The 20,203-nt window shown below is 37.7% G+C and overlaps 2 protein-coding genes across 2 annotated transcripts; both read right to left on the bottom strand.

The window, feature by feature from the left end:
• Window positions 1-1,508: 1,508 nt before the first annotated feature.
• ccndbp1 (cyclin D-type binding-protein 1) lies at window positions 1,509-11,363 on the bottom strand. The gene is made up of 11 exons (XM_080891379.1): window positions 11,231-11,363; window positions 9,323-9,382; window positions 9,000-9,079; window positions 8,690-8,771; window positions 7,335-7,431; window positions 6,441-6,514; window positions 4,921-4,997; window positions 4,338-4,597; window positions 3,988-4,048; window positions 2,409-2,455; window positions 1,509-2,073 (listed from the first exon to the last, which is right to left on the bottom strand). The coding sequence occupies exons 1-11, from the start codon at window positions 11,310-11,312 to the stop codon at window positions 1,965-1,967; spliced, it is 1,029 nt and encodes a 342-aa protein (XP_080747505.1). The 5' UTR covers window positions 11,313-11,363; the 3' UTR covers window positions 1,509-1,964.
• Window positions 11,364-11,626: 263 nt separating this feature from the next.
• On the bottom strand, window positions 11,627-18,006 carry LOC308402643 (H-2 class II histocompatibility antigen, A-U alpha chain-like). The gene is made up of 4 exons (XM_080891631.1): window positions 17,872-18,006; window positions 15,189-15,446; window positions 13,262-13,543; window positions 11,627-12,057 (listed from the first exon to the last, which is right to left on the bottom strand). Exons 1-4 carry the CDS (start codon window positions 17,930-17,932, stop codon window positions 11,936-11,938), a joined length of 723 nt encoding a protein of 240 aa, XP_080747757.1. The 5' UTR covers window positions 17,933-18,006; the 3' UTR covers window positions 11,627-11,935.
• Between the last annotated feature and the right edge of the window lie 2,197 nt (window positions 18,007-20,203).

Genomic DNA, 20,203 nt, shown 5'->3' with positions numbered 1-20,203 from the left:
ATTAATGTTAATCCCCTTTCTACAGAGAAACTGGGTTGTAACCGCTGTAAACAATCATGTGGAATCTAAGCTAATAGAAAATTGAAAAAAATTAAAACCTTGAACACCCTGGCACTGCTTGTGTCATGTCTTAGCATGCAGTTCAGCTTCTTAGTTGGTGAATGTAGTCACGCATGAATAGGATGCAATTAGCATGAATCATCTAAAGCTGACTAACCAATAATATTGCCTAATGTTGTATCAGACTATCCCATCTCTCTTTTGGTTCATGTTGACTGACTCAGGCTTTTCACGAAGACCTCAGTTGCTGATATTGGCCAGACACACAGCTCTACGGAGAGTCATGCTAGTTCCAGACTTCTTCCATCTACAGATGATGGAGGCCACTGTGGTTGTTGGGGCTGTCAGTCCCGTAGTAATTTGGATTTCATGGCTTGGTTTGTTCTCTGATATGCAGTGTCAGGTATGGGATCTTTTATAGACAAGTTCCAAATCCTGTCCAGTCAACTGAATTGCCCACAGGTCGATTACCGAAGCTGAAGAGACGTCAGACAGATGATCAGTGGAAACAGGGTGCACCTGAGCTCAATGCTGCCAACTGTGTCATGGCAAAGGCTGTGAAAACTCATGTTATACTATTTATTTATTTAAAATTTATTTGCAAGAATTTCAAGCAAACTTTTTATGACTTTGTAATTACGGAGTATTGTGAATTTAACTCATTTTGAAATGAGGCTGTAACATGATGAAATATAGGAACAAGTAAAGCATTGTGACTATCAGATGCACTGTACAAATAATCCCTGAGATCCAAAAACTCTGCTCTGAAGGCTGAGGGTGAATAGAGGGGCTACACAAAAACCCAATAAATGTCCCCTTAACCCCTAGTGTATCATGTTTCAAACACACAGATTTTCTGTGAGTTTTTGAGACTTCTACATCATCAGTGTGATTTTTGTCATGTATGGAAATTAAAATTAACTTAAAAAAAAAAAAGTCAGATGGTCCAGTCTGCATTTTTACAAAAAGTGTAATTTTCCTCCAATTATTTTATATTTTAGGCTTTAAGGAGATATATGGATTATTTAGTTATTCCAGTACTGTCAACTAAAAATAAAAAAATCAGTTAAACTGTATCTTTTAAAAGTTTAATATCAGAACATTCCACTTGTCGTTCAATAAGGACCTGGGCTGTGAACCATACCTATATTTCTGTGAATAAGAGGGAAAATTGCTAGATGACGACAGTACAAAGCTTCACGGGACTTCGCACACCAGTTGGTGGCGTAACAGTGGCATTTTCCCCCTAAAGGGACTCACATCTACTTTCTGCATAATTTTGGTAGACACACCTTTCTACAGTGAGAAAAGTAACCTTTCGTTTCCCAGTGTTTGTGCGCTCTGCTTTCAGACCTTATCCACTTGTGGATAAGTGCATTCACGTTTTTTCTTAGCCAACTGTATCCCTAAGATCTCATCAAAACAAGTAACTTGACACATGCATAACCTTATTTTTGGGCAAAGTCACCAAACATTTTAATAGCATTTTAACTTAAATTTGATCTGTAATTCTTCAGACTGTTTTATGTCTCTGTGACCATCAACATGAAAGTTATATTTCATTCCCCATTCTTTCAGGTAGAGGATTCAAAAAGAGTGATTTTGTTTTATTTTGCTTACATAATCTGTTGATGAAGCTGTTCTTTCATTTTAACAGAACTGAAAATGCTGTTTATTTGAGTAAGTGAGATCTATGACATGTTATTTTATGCAGATTACATTGTGTTCTCACAAAAAACAGTGTAAGAAGTCCCACCTCTTAATTATTTTTTTCTTTTGCACACATTTATACTTGTTTCAAAATCCATAGCATTTTTATACCCCCCCCCCCCAAAAAAAAAAACAACAACAACAAAAAAACCCCAAAACAAAACAACAGAAACACGCGTAACTGCACAGATACACTAGCTTTCCTGCTGAATGAGGTCTTTGGCTTTCTGCAGGTTGTGATCGATGGCTCCATCTAAGAACTGAACCCAGGTCAGTTCTGACTCCCCACACACGTGACTGGACCTGAACAATGATAAACAGAGTCAATAAAAGAGCATTTTCCTCTCACATCACTCATAGAAAGAAACCAGATTGTCCAACATTGATGTGAACAAGTCATGTTCAGTGTTCATGCAACCCGAAAAGATGTAACACAACATGATCAGATAAGATCAGATTCTCAGAAACTCCACCCACCTCTTTCTCAACATTCTCTAACACACCCAACTACTTTCCCCGAGGGAAACTGGTTGACAAATTAGACCAGGCACAATCTGCTTTCCAGTTTTATTTTCATGTTATGTTGTAGTGTCACTTAATGTCTAAGAACATTTTGTTTTGACTGTAGTGACTCTTACCTGATGATTTCCAGAACTTTCTTTAGAAGTGCTGCTAATTTACACACCTGTTGAGAAAAAAAAACAATGTCTTTATTCAGGTTCTACGTTTATATATCATGAAGAGAGAAAGAAATTATTTTATCTCCTGCTGAATTTTTAAGTTTGCCAACTTACAAAAGAACATAGAGACTCTCGGCTGCCTTTGGATCATCAACAAGCTCCTTTCATATAGTTTTCGACTGATCCATCACCTTTTTCAAGATCATCCTTACCCCATGAAGCAAGATTACTTTATAACTTTATGTAATGTGTTTTTTCTTCTATATTTCTCATTCTCATCATTCTGTCTCTCTTTATTAAAATGAAACTACCCTAAAAATGAAAGACTGTTCATTTGTTTGTAAGTAAGCAAACTTAGAAATTCAGTAGAGGATCAAATAAATAATTCCCCAACTGTATAAATTCAGACTTGAGTCCCCTCTAAACACTCTGTTTCATAACATGTTTTTTTGGATCAATACGTCAGAGATTGGACATCCTTAATATCGTCATCTCAGGCACACAGCTCTGACTCTAATCACAGAAGTCCCACTCATCTACTGTCCAAACCTTTTATTTGCAAAATGTGGCCAATCAGAAGAAAGTTGCGATAAAAGCAGTCATAAAATAAAACGATTTGTTTTTAAACAGAGGATGATCTGAGAGGCTACACCACAGCCCATAATATGATAAATAAAGATTATAACAGGCCCATTTAAAAGTGTAGTTCCAATACATTTAATTTGCTGTTTAGTAAAAATACAGTCTGAGCTGTGTTCAATACTTTGGAAAAAGAGTGGGAACTGAGAAAATTCAGAAGCACAAATATACTTTTTAGGAAAGTCAAGAATATTCCTTCTTGACCACAAAGAAATGCTCATGCCCTGTTTATATTAACATTTCTTTGTTTGCTCTCAGTGTTAGCTTGTGCAACTGCAGAGTCATAAAATGATCGCTTTTCATGATTGTCAGACATAACAGATTAAATGCTGCTCCCTTATACGTCAAACTTTCTTTCACAAAATGCATGAGGTCATCAGGAGGGAGGGGCAAGCTAGCAATTTTTAGAAAACTGTGTAAGCGGGCAACAGTGGACAAATGGTAGTTTCTCCTACCCATTTACAGCAGTACATATCAGAGCAGGTGGGGGGGGATTTTCAGTTGTTTGGCTCCCTGCGATTCTTTACATTATCTATATGCTGTCTTGTGAAAAAGCAAGGCAGTGAAACAGCGATCAACTGAAGTTAAAAGCTTTTCTGTGCACATCTGACTCCACTCCCCTGCACTCTTGTCACTTTACATACCAGCACAGTTCACATAAATTACACAAGCAGATCAACACCACAGGCCTGGAAACAGCATGACACTCTGAGCAATGATGTTACAACCCGAAGTAAGCTGACTCTAACCAAATATTTGGAGATTTTATAAAAAGGTCCACATTTAAAAAATGAAACACTCAGATCACTCAGCTTTTTCAGGTGGCTGACTTTGTGAACTTTTGATCAGAGCTGTAACCAAAACGTTCTTAATCCCATTGGATGAAAGTGTGTCTTACATTGGTTTCGACGCCATTATAATCCATGGGGGGGTAGAGACAAAGGGCCAGATCATCAACGCTAAGGAGAAAAGACAACCAACGACAAAGGTGAGTCTGCATGACTGTGACATCATTAAAACTTGCACCTTAATTATGACCCCAAACACACATTTTGATTTGCATAAAAACTATGGAAACCATAATTATTTATATAACATATAAGAACGTCTGCATTAGCCAAAGAAGTATAAGCATCCAGGGTCTAACTGTTAGAAATTTTGTGCTGTTTAGTTCTTTTTGTTTCTACTAGTGTGAAGTCTTGACCCCTGTGTGTGTGTGTGTGTGTATGTTTGTATGCATGTGCCTACCCAGGGCTGATTTCTTTGCTGATATCAGCCAAGTCGTCAAGCTGTGACACGTTCTGGGGAGTGCTGAAGTCACCGTTGGATTTGACAGCTGATTTAAGTTTCCTCAGACAAGCTGCTGCTGCTTTTATCAGTCCCTGGCACGCACCAATCACCTGCCGATCGTTCTCTGACCAGTACATATCCTGGTTGCCTCGGGGTTCATCTCCGTCCTGGTCATCATCGAGTACGTCGTTGAATGGGTCTTCACCCTCAGCTAATGCCTGATGGGATTTGATAGGCAACATATTTTTGCCATTACAGTTCTTATGAGAGGTGAAACTAGACCAAAACCATACCAGAATATAAACATATTCAATTTTGCTGTAAAGTTGGAGTCTATGGGGACTGACTTTCTTTCATCAGCCAGCTTCAAGTGCACTTTCTGGCACTGCTGGCTTTATTATTATAAAAAAATACACAAAGAAAACTTCTAAAACTGAACGAATAATAATAATAATAATAATAATAATAATAATAATAATGTTGAAGTAAAGGCCTAGTTATAAACACCAGAGCAAATATGAAATTCACAGTGTGTGTATACCTGTTCAATTTCCTCTATGGCATCTTTCACAACTCGAACCTCACACAACAGAACCACGACCACTGCTGCCTTATTATCTAGAGAAGATCAATACACCCATTATTAAAACCTTGTAAAACTTTGAGCAAAATTACCAGTTAAAGACTAGAATCCTATATCAATATTTAAAGTTTTCTTATTTTGTGTATCAGCTAAAACACTCGTCTGACGGCAGATTTTTTGATCACTTAACTGTGACGCTAAAAATTTGTGGATAAATGTACTTTCTCTGTTTTAATGTTTCTAACAATCCAAAAATGAATATAAATGGATATAAATGGATAAAATTCACACCTGTTCTTTATTAAATGTAGACATTTTGGTTTTGATGAAATAGCTTATGGCACTGATACACAGACTGGGAGTTAGACTGGGAGAAAAACATCCCCACCTGCAGGCTTAATGGTAATACTGCTATTGCTGTCATAATCAATGTAAAGGCATATAAAGCATTATCAAAGTAAAGATATCTCCTGCTTCTAATATTAACATGTAACTTCAAAGCAGTGGCGTTCCGTCAGGCCAAGCACATAAAACACACAAAAGTAAAGAAATCTCTGTCCTTTTATGTCACAGTGCTGTCATGAAGCCGTCTTGTGGCCACAGCTGGTTATCACCGCTTAAAGCTCCACTTGTTTCATAATCATAGGAAACTGCAGCTGTCTCCATTTTATTAGTTTATCTGTCTCAATTAACAATGACTGGAGCCGATTGGCCACCTTTTCTCTGGTGGTTTGCACATATGCATTGTGGATAAACCTCAGATCTTTGACAGCGGTCACTGGGTCCACTTTCACTGCTCTGGGATCAGTTACAATCTGCACGCCCTGTGGAAACAACTAGCATTGGCAAGTAGACAGGTTCCTGGCATTTATCATCATAGTTTCCTCTTGCTAACCAGCTTGGCCAACATGTTTGATATAGAGATAGAGAAGATGAAGAGTGAAAAAACTGTTAATAATGCCTTTAGTACATTAGATAGGAAAGCTGACCATGATGGAGAAAGGCAGACATCTCTGACTATATCTAGTCTAAAAAAACAAGCAAAACAACCAGGTGCTGGCTCAGCTAGCACTGTATACTTAAAAAAAAACCCAACTTGTAGGGTTGTGTTTCCGAGCTCATGAACAACGGTTTGTTTTTGTTTTTTCTGCAATATGTGGTCCTCACAAGACAGCCACGACATGCTTCATAAAATATGATGCTGAACATTAAACTTAAATATGAAATATTTTAAATAAGCTCAACCTTAAAGATAAGCAGCAATAATACTAATCAGTTTAACAGTGACGTGGAACACTTTTCTGCAGAATACTTATTTTTACTTTGATACTTCATGCATAATTTTTCCAAATTTATAGTGTTTCATTGCTTCTTTTCCTAAAACCCCACTGTTTCAAAGTATCATAAAACAACTCCCTGAAAGGCTGGAGTTAAACATCATTTTACTGGTTTGTTTTGTTTTGTCTTTGTCAACGGACCTTTTGACAACTGAGGGAACTGGTCGCAGGCAGACCACACTCCTCCTGTTGACATCAGCTGTTCCTGGCTGAGGCTGGAAGAAAGTGTTGGAAAGAGAACGAGGAAGAAGATGATAAATTAAGAAGAAAATAAAACAGAAAGGGGAATATAAAGAAAATACCTTACAACTTACAGTTTAAGCCGCTAATCAAACGCGGCTTAAACATGTTAACGCTGTCATCACAATTAACGCGATTAACAATTAATCCACCTGGAGCGCAGACTGACTCAAAATCCCTGAAATGTCTCTGTCACAGCATTTCAGGCAGTTTGTCCTAGCTTTGTCGATTCTGCACTCCAGATGGGTCTGCACTAACACCGAGTAACCCCTTACACGGGTGCATTAACGCATTAATGCGGAGAGCACTCATTTTTTTAATCACGGGATTTCCCCAAGTCCTATTTTGGTGCTACCTGTTGATTCTAAAAATTATATTTTTTACCCATTAAATGTTCAGAAATGACAGAAACATGACAGATTTCTGAAAAATATGGTCGTACAAACTCAGTACCATTACTACATCTGAACCATGTAGTCACCAGCCAGGAGAGATCCGGTTAAATCTCACTGTGAAACAGATCGTTTAATTCACCTTAAAACTCATGTCCTTACATAAGTAACTGTAATATGCAGAATTTGTTTATTTTGCCTGGTGTGATTTTTATATTCTGACAGATTTCTATCATGGAGGAACGTAAACCATTGCAAACAAATAACACCAACAAACAACAAAATGTCGGCATTGATGCAAGCCTTATGCTATTTTCTTTACCTTGTAATCATTGAAAGACAAAATTAAAATTTCCCAATTTCCCAGGTCCCACATGTAAAACTCTGGGTTTGGTGTCCATACCTTTCTACAGGTGAGCTCATTATGACCTCTACCAGTTGTGCAACTCCCTCTAGAACCTCGACAGTAGCATCTCTGACCAGTCGGCGCAGAGCCAGCCCTGAGACACCGAGAGAACAGAAGGTCAAAACACTCTGACACTGAAGTCGCAATAAAGGTACAGATCTACATGTATTTCAAATCAACTCACAACACAATAAATGTTGACAGCATCAGCATCAAGAAAGTTACAATGACTGTTTCTGTACATAAGTTTTATTTTTTAAGTTCGCAACCACTGAATCACACTTGTTCTATTCAAACCAAATGTGAAGTGAAGTATTTGTGCCATGTGATCACACAGAAATGGCTGTAAGTTCAAAAATGATGTTACTATTACTTAATTCCAGTCTCTGGTTGTACTTTGGAGGTTGCAGTGGCTAAAAGCGGTGAATAAGTGGGTAAGGACGCATCAATCTTCTCCAGTCCGATTCAGACACCTCAGCTTCAGATACCTACTGATACCAGTGTTAAATTATCAAGCTGTACACTTGAATGTAAATGGCCTGTATTTGTATAGCGCTTTACACTACATTCAGTCATTCACACACACACACTCACATTCACACACCACTCTAGGAAAAGACTAGAAATCAATCTGTATACTTAAGGCAATATCAGGTTAAACCTAAACTATTCTTTCCTAAATTTGTCAAATATAATGTGACACATAAATGTATCCACGAATACAGTTTGCTTCATTTATATTGCATGATTTTAGTAGTAAAATAACAAAAATATATATTTATGCTATTTATTTGTGAGACTTTAACACTGAGCTAAAGTGTGAATACTGCTGTTGCTACATTGGATATACTTTCTTTTCCCCCCCTCTCACTTTGTCTCACTGTGAGTGGAACAGAGATGCACAGTGTGTCCTTAAAAAGTCTGAGGAAACAAGACAAATAGAAGACGAGTTTGCCTAAGAGAGTTCAGGCTGTGCTAAAGAATAAGAGGGGTCATACCAAATACTGACTTTGATGCTTGTTAGAATTATACGAACTGTTTTTGCCTCATTAACTGTATTGCAGTCTATAATTGCACATTTCAATAAGTTGTTCCTATTTTCCAAAAAAAATAGGGTGAGTGAAGACTTCTGTTAGTACTACCGTAGTAAACACAGAAGCGCGTCGCACTGAAGTAAATAGATAAGCCCACAGACGGGCACTTGCTCTGGCTTTTGGAGTCTGGATTAGATTGACAAGTGTATTGCGATATTCTGGCATTGTGAAATGGTCCAAAAACCTGAATGCAGTGCAACATATTCACCTCGCTCGTCTGAATACAACATAACTATTCTGCTGTTCACAGGGTTTTACCTTGGCTCTTAGGTAGCCAGTAATACACTGTGGACAGTGTGAGGATGCTCTTCATGATGGACTCTGCCAGCTTCTCTCCATCCTGGAGATTGTGGAGGAAAAACAGACAGAAAACAAATGATGTAATGGTCTTTAGAAGGTTTATGTGGAAATTCAAGACCCTGAGATACATGACAATAATTTATGGCTCCAAGTAAGAGCTCAGCTCACATCATCATCATCATTTCTTATTTTTACACTATACCAGACTTCAAAACAATCTGTTTATCAGCTCAGTGAGAAACCTTCATGATTACAGAAATAATCTGACCTGTTGTGATGGCAGAGGAGGTTTGGAGAAGGCCAGGCTGAGTTTAGTGGCTTCCTGGGACACTGCCTTCACTGCCTGATCTGTTGACACAGACAGTTGCATCATGTAACAACAAGACCATGAAGGAAGGAATTCTCTTAATGCTTCTTTTCTTTTCTTTTTTTTTAAATATCAAATGAGTCATTGCAAAAACATTATAAAAACGATGCAAATACATTTCTCACAAAACATTCACTGTAACGAGACATGAACATCATCCAGTTGTCAAAGGATGTTCAAAAGTCTAGGAGCTGAAACAGCAGCAAGAGATCATGATACTCAACTCAAAGTGTCCCAGAAGTTGGAGAGGTTGAATGCTCCATCGGACTCGTTTGATTCTCCATCTGCGAAGGAAAAAAAATGTTCTAAATTCTTGGTTCTAGTTCTTAAGCTAAACTGCAGAGGAGTCTTCTTCTTTTGGCTGCTCCGTCGATCATCTGTCTCCATCTCATCCTGTCCCTGCATGCTCTTCTGTCATACCAAACCTTGGCATGTCTTCCTTCACTACATCCATGAATCTTCTCTGTGGTCCTTTTCTCCTGCCTGGCAGCTCCATATACAACACCCTTTGCCTAGGATATTCCATATCCCTCCTCTGCACATGTTCAAAGCATCTCTGCCTTGCCTCTCTAACTTTGTGCTGCTCAGTCTGATCTGTCCATCTGATGTACTTATTTCTAATCTTGTCCATACTGATAACTCCAAAGAAATTCTTAAACTCTGCCACCTCCAGCTCCACCTCCTGTTTTTTCCCCACTTTAGTCCCACTGTCTCCAACCCATACATCATAGAAGTTCAAACTACGATCTTGTAAACCTCCCCTTTCACTCTTGCTGCTCTCCCTCTGTCAAAAGATCACCCATGACACCTCATCTCCAGCCTGCTGGAAATCTCTTCTTGTGCACTGTCTGTTGTTTTGGATGGTTGACCCCCAGGCCTACTCATCTAACCTTCACTACCTTTACTCCTTGCAACTTCACTGCTATCAAAGTGCAGAGAATTATTTTCAGTACAAACAATTATTAAAATAATTTATTCTTTAAATAATCTAATTTCAACTTCTGAAAAAGGAGAATTAGCTTCTATTGCTGTTTAAAATCACTGTGAAATGGATAAGTGGTCAGAAAATAGGATTTAAAGACAACTCCATGGCACAAAAAATATTTCTTTCTTACAATCTTTATTATTTAAGGGTTTCTTGGGTTAAAGCTGTCAGTTTTGATCAGACTCATCTTCTCAAGTGTTAACAGAAGTCAGTGCATTTCTGTGTCGTTTCTGGACATTACTTTGGAGAAAAAAAACAAACATATTTGGGCTTTTATATACTGGGTTTTCTTCAGAGGGAAGACCAAAACCTCCCATGTACAGAAAAACACGGACCTCATACTAAATAATTAATAAACTAGATTGAAAAATTCAATAATTAAATGATCAACTACAATTAGCTAGCCACTGCTTTGGACATAATGAAATGTCTGAATATTTTGATGACGACAACAAAGTAGGTGTTTTGGATTTATGGCAGTAACTAAAGGGCCACTTAGGGCTGAGTGGCGCTTTAGTTCCTGTCTGTATGTTTGTCTTGATAAACATTTTTTTTTTCGTATTAAAATGTCTGATATTGTCCATTTTGTCATTTTCGTATTTCAGATTTACACTTTTGTAAAAGCAAACCTTTAAGTATTCTTATGTCCTGCACAAGCAGTTGTTTTTGTTCACAAAACTGACTCATGAAACACACTCTATCTACCGAGTAACACTGATGTCTAATGTCACATTTAGGTCAGTTAAGATGAGGACAAGATAATATAACTGAAAAAGCAAGACAAAAAGCCCCAACCTCCATTTTCTACAAGACCTGGGAATACAAACCTGAATAAACGCGAACATGAATTAGCAGCTAAATGTAGCTGGGTCACGTAATAAAGTGCCAAATGTCTTTATCGCTGTATGTTACATTAGTTAAATCCCCGTCTTTGTCTGCTAACAAACAGCAGTCAAACTCGTTAACTGCTGCTAAACTCACGAATCGAGTTTAACAAACAGTTAAACTCGTAAATCTACAACAGTTAACAATAAAGTTTATACCAATGTTAGCACATATTTTAGCACGTTTAGCTAGCTTGACATAAGCTTTTATGGTTAAGCAGTTTCATTTGTGACAACACAGACAGATAATGTGGCGCAGTTACCTCTGACTCGGTCTCGGATACAGTTGATGGAGTTAACCAGATTCCGCAAAGCCACTTTTCCACCACAACTATCAGCACTCATGTCGCCAGAGTTTGTGGATCGTGTTACATGCGTGTTGTGGAACTACATAAGAGGAGCCCGTTGATAGGGGGACAAAAATAAATGAAACAACGGCGCCGCCGCCTGCTTACCCGGCTGCCATTCAGCCAGGAGTGCAGCAGAGGGCGCCAACGAGCTAGTCTTCAAAAACTATTAAACAAGCCCGCATACCTACCTCAAACCAAACAAACAAAGACATTACAACTCTTTAGTTCACAGTTGTGCAAGATGTTTGCTTTATTTATCTATAAATTCTTAGCAGGGATGAATTATTCTACACAAATTATTTTGTAGGTCTGTGTGCTATACAGCCATACACTGTTGTATAACAACCCCAGTAATTATCTATTTATTAAAAATCAAAGTATATTAACACCACATCGTCAAGTGAAAAACAATACAAATTGTAAGTACACATTAAACACATTAAGTAAACAAACTGTCATTTATCATTAATGCAGTGATATAGAGAGGTTATCTGTAAGCACAAGAATCTGGATGTTTTTTGATGTGTTTTACTTGTACATATAAAACCAGTTAATCAGAGGATTAAAGATTGAATGATTAACGTTAATTTAATTATTTCAATCTCAAATTTGAAGACATTAATTTGGCTGCTTGATGAAAAAGAAGACTCCGGTCCCGAATCCCATCAGGCACAAAACGACACTCACACCGAAAAACACGGCTGCAGGGCTCACTCTGCTCCTCTTATTTTCCTTCAACTCTGAAAATAAAAAAAAATTAAAAAAAATTTATTTGTGTATTTTGAAAATGACTGAAAATTGCATCTGTTTATGTCTAAAAAGGCCTTCTTGTAATAATTCTATGACTGTTGTTATTTAAGGTAAACATAGGAAGCCAGATGACTTTTTTAAATATAGAGTCTGCAAAGGAGGCATTTATCACAATAAACAGATATCTGTGCAAGACTGCAAAGAATCTGTTAGCAAAGCTTTTAATGTTTCTAAACTGCATTCAAGCAGGCTTTGGTTGTATGCAGGTAAAGGTGTGAAAAAAGGATTATGCTTCAGTCAAGAAAACACTGGTTTTCATGTGAAAGCTACTCAGTTTTTCTTTAGCCTTTAAAATTTTACCTACATTTGTTAACAGTTACCAGCACAGAGAACAGGAAATCATTTCCTAGCCCAAAAGCCCCTAATATTGGCATGTTGCACATGTCATCAACCAAAGCCAAACATATTTTTTGCTTGAGGCACGCTTGGACTCATTGTAGTTTTCTCCTAAGTTGTAAGTGCTGCAACTCTGCATCAGCGCTGGTGTGGAATAAGAAGAAGTCAAATGAAAAAAATCACAGAGATTTTTTCTTTGTATGTTTTAAAAATTTCTTCAGGGTTCCTTGTTTTTTTTTTAAACTGTTGCACCTCTTCCCTCTATCTAAGCTGGATATTTCTGAGCTCCAGCATTAACATGACCGAACCCTCTCATAGATCCATGCCTCCAACCAAGAACGAGGTTTACAAAAACCATATTACAATACAAATCAAGTGAATTGTGATATCACTTTTGACATGTGCAACTGCTTAGAAGGATGACAATAGGAAGCATAAATTAAATATAAGACATCAGACGGTAGATGGAGGGTTCCCCGATTCACAGAACATGAATGTTAGGAGGCTGCTTTTTGCTTCAAACAGTTTTATTTTAGTTGCTAATTTAGGATGTATGAAAGCGATAATGTTGCAGACCTTACATGTAAAAAGAAAAATGTAATCTAACACAGTATTGGTATTGCTGGAGGGTTTCTACAATTGGTATCATCACCTGATTGTCTACTGGGGAGAATTTCAAGAGTCCTTGGCTTATTCATAAAAACAGTTCAGTTCAGTTTAATTCAATTTTATTTATGAAGTGCCAAATCACAACAGCAGTTACTTCAGGCACTTTATATTATAAGGTAATAATCCTACCCCAGCTCTTGCTGATAGGCACTTGCGCAGCTTGATGCTCCACCATGCAGATATAATAGTCTCCAGGTTTTGGAGTGAACAGAAGCGTAGAAATCATGTGGAATGTCCCATCACGATTGTGACGATAACGTAAGTTTGCCACGCCCTCTGTGAGCTCCACTCCATTCTTGGTCCATGTGAAGTTGATGGTGGGTGGGTAGAAGTGGTTGGCCACACAAAAGAGTGTGTTCATCACACTAGCCTCCCCCTCATACCGGGTATAGATGTAGATGTCAGGAGGATCTGGTCAAAGAGGGACACATTTCATACTTTTAGAGCAAAATCCCCCCCAAGAAATATTACCTTGATAGAATTAAGAATATATAACAAATTCACAGATTTAAAATGTAAGACATTGACAGAGACATTTAAGCATCTAAAAAAAATGAAAATTGTATTTTCTTTTGCATTTTTTTTTTTTTGCCAAACATTGTTGGTGCCGGAGGTTATTTTAATATTTAAACGAGACTATTACCATAAAAAAAAAACTGCAAATGTGCCAGTAGAAGCCAGAGGGGCTCCTAATGGGACTGTAGCATTTTTAAATGAGTTGCTTCTCTGTCATCATCTTTCTGCAGGTTACATGTTCATCACAAAGTTATAGCAGTTAACTAAACCAAAACTAACAACTAAAACTAGGCACAAAAAACACTCAAAAATTAAAATATAAGCCAGGCTTCTGATTTAAAAATATGATAAAAGAAAAACTAAATACTTTGTTTACAAACCAACCAAAAATAAAAAAAAATATATATGAGAATTTTGATGTGAGGAGGCCTTATTGATACGTTTATTAATTTCAAGGCTGAACCATGAAATAATTGCCAGAAAATTCTGAGTGTTTATTGAGCCTTCTGATGAGAAACAAATATTAATTTGCATATGAGAGTTTTCACTTGTGTCATATTTGCTACATCAGGCAGTTTTTTGAACATTTATTCCTTAAAATTATATTGTGTAATTAACTCGTAAAGTAAATAAAGGTACTAAATATAAAAAGGTAATAAATAAAGATGGGAACCGACTGCTTTTTCACTGGAAAGTTCATACGCTATGGCAGACAGACTGCAAAAGTAAAGCTTATATGGAAACAATCTAAACATTAATGGTGTCATTATTCTGTAGACATTACGTTGTGCAGTCAGCGGAGTAATAACAAAGCTAAAATGCTCTATTGACAGTTTAATTTAATCTGTGCTGAGAAGCAGAATGAGATATCCAGCAGTGCATGGTTATAATTCACAGACATAATGGGCTGGATTGAAAAGAAATGATTTGTACCTGTGCTGACCTCCAGAATATTTTCTCATTGCCACTTGACCCTCTTTGAGCTTTGTTTTTCATCATCACCAACTATGCTGCACTTTCATTTGAGAGAAACTCCAAACACTAAAATAACAGTCTACAGAGTCAGGCAGCTATTCTCTGTGAGTTTGCCACACGAAATGACACCACACACATTGCATTTGTTCATCTTATCTATAATTTCTAAGAAAATGCTGGCATAAGCAGAAGAGTTCAGTTTATGGAAGGAGACTGCCTTAGAGTAGTTTAGAAAGGCCACTGTAACACAAGTTTCAAGCTAATTTAATAGTATATAATTACTTTTCAAAGGTGATTCTGTCTCAATATATTTTTCAAGCCAGAGAGAAGGTCACTGATTAGCTGTGTAATTAAGGCTCCACCAGTCTAGCACCTGCCTGGAGCACTTAGTTTCAAAGCAGCTTGTGTAAGTAAGTCACAGAAAAGAGATATTTTAAACCCGGTATGTGCTCTCTTAATTCTTTCTGGTTACATCTGCTTTCAGCTGGATCAACAGTGTTCTTTCTTCCCCTCGATCAGGCTGAGCTAAACGAATGCTCGCAATGAAGTGTGCCAAGATCAGTACCTCGCCGTAGGGGAGCGCCGGGATCAGCATTTTTTGCTTTACCCAAAACGCTGTGACAGTGTGCAGTGCTGGCTTTGGCGAGTTCATAAGCCATTTTCTGGATGTCTTTTGCAGGTTGTGGCAAGTGAGGTAACACCCACACTACCTCTTTCTTGTTGAAATCGGCATATGCAACCACGTCGTCGTCAACAACAACGTCCACCCGCACATCATCAGATTCATAGCATCCATAGATGTAATGGAAGTTGTGGGACTGTGCTGAAAAGAAGAAGGTGCAAAATGAATACATGATGGAAGCAGTTCAAACATTCTACACACTGATTTCCCCGACCTTAACTGCAGCCAACAGGCTGGTAGGGGGTGTAGCTCTTCTACTCAGTATATTCTAGTTTGAAATAAAAGAGTAGTTTTTATTGTTGTTAATTAATGAATTACTGTCTAACTGGCTAATTTAAGTCAACTCTATTTCAAGTGAGGACACAACACTTTTCTTCTAGAGTTGTTTTGTATTCACTCGTTCTTTAGGTTTAGGCACTAAAATCGTTGCGTTTACCAAATCACTGTGTCTTTGCTTGAACTACCATATTTACTGAGCACTTCACAGGTGTCCATATGTGATTAGCTGGGAATGATAGACCTCACTCACTTTTAGCAAACCCTGGTTAGCTGTATTCCCCTGTTTCCAGCTCGTCTTATCTTCACTTAGGTTAACAGCCTCCAATCTGCTTAATCTGCTGCTGTCTCTTTCACACTGCTCCAATTGCAGCTACTTGAACACAGAGCAGAATACCTGTTCAGTCAGTCATATTAATTTCACCTGAATCTGCTGACAAAATACCTTTCCATGTCTCCTTTATTACGCTATAGGACAGTACCCTTTAATCTTTAAATGTATGCACTTTAAAGTTTCAGAGCTCTAATGAGCCATCACATTATAAATACACTTAGCACAGTGAGTGCACTCAGCACTAAAATAAATATATTAACTTGAATTAAAATGTTTATTTTACCACTCTGTGCACTAAATCAGCTGATTATTAATTTTCTGTAGCATTAATTGCCTGTCTTATTTGCAACAGTGTTGCATTTTACCATTACATTGTTATGTTGTTCATCACCATTTTCTCATCATTATCTGACAGTGTCTATGGTTGGGGCAGATCAGCGTAGGCTGCACTCACAACGATCAATTTTTGTAAGGAAAGAGTCATGCGATGTGTCAAACACCCCTTTTCATGAGTATGCACAGAACCTGAAGCAGAAAGCAGAAAGCTAAGGAACACTGTCATGGCACACATTATCTCCAGTTGGGGTTTTAGGTTTGGTCAAGCCATTAATGCATACAGAGCTTGGCTGTGCTGCACTTTCTTCACAGTACAACCCCTCAGGCTACTGGCATGCACTCCAATATGCTGACATAAACAGAAACCAGCAGCCTGTTATCATTTGGTAAAATTGAGGCATTTGTTTTATTTCAAACTTTAAACTCAAACAGCATTTTTCACATTTTTTTTTAAAGGTGAAAATATATAACGATTCCATTATGACAGTTATTCTAACCTTTCAACTTGAGCCAGGCAGACATATTGTTTGGCTGACGTTGTGTGCAAATACTGGCCTGACACAGATATACATGGATATAAGTGCTGATATGATAAATTGCTAATGTTTTTTTTTTTTTTTTTGCAGAACACAATGCACAAAAACATCAAAAACATCACATTTTATCTAGCATATTTCACCTTAGTGTCTGCAGGTAACTAAATATGTAACAGAAGTGAACAGAAAGTGGTGTTGTGCCTAACTCTGTCTTCATTTACCATTTCATGATAAAGTGCTAATAAGCTTAGGAAATCATACCAATGATTCTGTCATTTTGCCTCTGTACACCACCACAGTGAAGATGTCACTGAAGCGCAGACTTTCAGAATAAATTCAGGGCTTTACAAAAAGAGTAGCATTAGCTGTTCGGGAATTACACCCTTTTTTTATACAAAGGCCTCCATTTTTATTTAGTTATGGGCCTGGTTATGGTTGTTAGGTGAGTTGGTAGCATCTGTATTGTGAGAGGTACAAACACAATACAGAATTTTAATCCCCTAAAATCCTCTTTAAAAATTCCAGAATTTCAGGCGCTACTTCCAGCCAGCTATGTAATGCAATAAAAACTGTTGAATGTCACATTGCTAAATGTCATTTAAATGTACAACAGATTATTTTTGTAAACACAAAGCAAATGTAAGAATTGGAGTCGACATCTTGATCTAACAGTTTGTAATTTTGTCAATTTTAAAACATCAAATTTAACTAGCACTGGCTGAGCTCAGATTACAACAAGACATTCCAAACTACTCGCATTTTACCATGTGACTGGTGTTCAGCAAACATTTCCTGAGAAAGACATATTTAAATTCAAGTTCTTGTTTTTTCTTCCTCTTGTATTCTCACCTACTGTAGCACAGCTCTATAACTAAAGTAGACTGATGTTGTTGTTGTTTTTACCTTTTGTAATCCTTTACTAACTGTGGCTGTTAAAACATGTTTCATGATGACCACCTATACAGCAATACCTGCAACTTAAACAACAAACATCTACACTAAGTCATTTTTAATTCTGCAGGATACTTCCACTTTCTCATAGCTGAGCTACTCACAAAAAGCCAAGTGACAGTCGTAGCCTTACTTGGTATATATCCACAAGCAGCTCCAGCACTTAAAATCAGTGCAATCACAGAAAGAGCCATCCCTGTTAAAAGGCTTGTATCTCAGCAGCAGCTCCAAAGATAAACAGCACGGTGTGCAGCAGCCAAGCAGAAAGGATTACACCTCTGTATTTGGGTAGAACAGGAAGTTATGGGCAAGCTCTGTAGAGGGCTGAAAAGAGTCAAATTAGAAGTGAAACTACAGCCAAGCTGTCACATTTTGTTTCAAGCGTTATAAGAATTATGCTTGTTTTTTGGCAGTTATATCCATCCATCCATCCATCCATCCATCCATCCATCCATCCATCCATCCATCCATCCATCCATCCATCCATCCATCCATCCATCCATCCATCCATCCATATAGATAGATAGATAGATAGATAGATAGATAGATAGATAGATAGATAGATAGATAGATAGATAGATAGATAGATAGATAGATAGATAGATAGATAGATAGATAGATGTATTGTGATTGTGTATTTTTTTTATTTCTAATTGTTTTGTTGTATTTATTGTAGCCACACCGGATAACTATATGTTATTGCTATATTCTAGATGGGTATTAGCTGAACTCAGGAGGTTAAAGCTTCCTCCTTTGGATGCTAATCATGAGGACTGCAGGTGTTTCCTGTTGGCAGATATTGATTTCGTCTGGCTTCCTCTTCCTCCTCGGACAGTCGTTCTCATACTGTTTCTTGCCTGGCCTCTGTCACTTGTCAAAAAGAGTTAACATCCCCTTGGTCTCTATTTTGTTTTACATGAAAGAGTGACAATCACAATCTCTTTTAATCTTCCCCCTAAATTTATTTGTGTTTTCATTTTCAAAATGAAAAATGTTCAGATAGGGCGTCGTTGTGCAGTCACCTGTCATTTCTCATCGTGTGAGTCTCATTAACTGTCAGGTTTACGATCTCAGGTCAGCTGCACTGAAATCTCAGCAGTCTGGATCTTATCGGCTCTCAGTTTTGTGAAGTCATAAAACCACAGTCCCTGTATTGTTCACAAACTCCCTTCTTATTTCTCTTAGTGTTTAAAGTTCTTCCAGTAGTTATAACAATTGCAACAGGAGAAGTTAAAAAATGCTGTTGGATGCTGTAGATGATTGATGGTTCTGGGGAAAGAAAGTTTATGCAGTACACCAAAAAGACCACTCAGAAGCAACAGGCACGTGGGTCTTTTTGAAAGGTTTGGATTTTTAAAAAAAAATAGATACTTATGTAAATGTTAATCCGAGGTATCAGGTTCAAAAAATAATGTTCTCAGCAGAGTAGAAAATAAGAGAGTTGAGTTAATGGGAAAAAAAAATGTCTACGGTTGTAGTTTTAGTTTTAGTCATATCCATATCAGATATCATGATAGAAAAGCAGTTTATTAGAGAATGCTGCTTTGTATGCTCAGTCACAGATGTGTTCAGCGTGCCCACATGTAATAGACTCTCAGACTGAGCTCACATAAGGTTACATGTTTATGAATCATCTTAATCTGATCATTTTACAGCAGTGGTGTCACAATAGATTCTATTGTGTGAGTGCGGGAAGAAAGCATTTCCATGGACACTACTTGTTTTGTTCAGCTGTTGGAATTTTTAATGTCATAGGAGTGTCTGAAAGCTTTATCGTGTTGCAAACTTGAAGCAGAGGTGATTTATTGCAGTTTGTTTGATACCTATCACTAACTGGATGGCAGCTGGAAGGTATTGTGTTTCTCAAATACACAAAGCAACATTGTGACAGAAGTAGATTGTTAACATTATCTTATAAGCCACACTACGGAGAAATATTTACCCTAAAAGGAGCATTATTTGATAATACCAAGCACCAACTTCATGAAAATCTCCCACAGATTTCCAGTCAGATTTGAGTGCAATGGTGATATTTTTGTCATGAATCACTGTGCAGCAGGCAGAAGTTGGACCCGAAATGCAGGACTCAGACTCAGGGGATGAATTCAAAATCACAGCTTTATTTGCTGGTCACAGAAAACGAGCATACAAAACTAAACTAAACTGGGAAAATATAAACTCACACTTTGCAGAGAGGCACACCAGAAAACACACAGCTTGAGGGACAACACGACACTGACTCAGAGAAACACAGGGTTTAAATACAATGGGAAGTAACGAGGGGAATGAGACACAGAAGGAAAGCACAGCTGGGAGAAACCAGAACTGACGAGACAAGGGAGCAAAGTAGGATACACTCACATGAGACACAGACCTTCAAAGTAAAACAGGAATTAGCACAGATGCAAACTAGACTAGGGGAGACAGAGCAACTAAGAAACACAGAGGGCAGCTACCAAATACTC

The sequence above is a fragment of the Rhamphochromis sp. 'chilingali' genome, assembly GCF_963969265.1.
Source record: "Rhamphochromis sp. 'chilingali' genome assembly, chromosome: 9".
NCBI classification, from domain to species: Eukaryota; Metazoa; Chordata; class Actinopteri; order Cichliformes; family Cichlidae; genus Rhamphochromis; species Rhamphochromis sp. 'chilingali'.
This window is presented reverse-complemented; position numbering and strand designations above follow the sequence as displayed.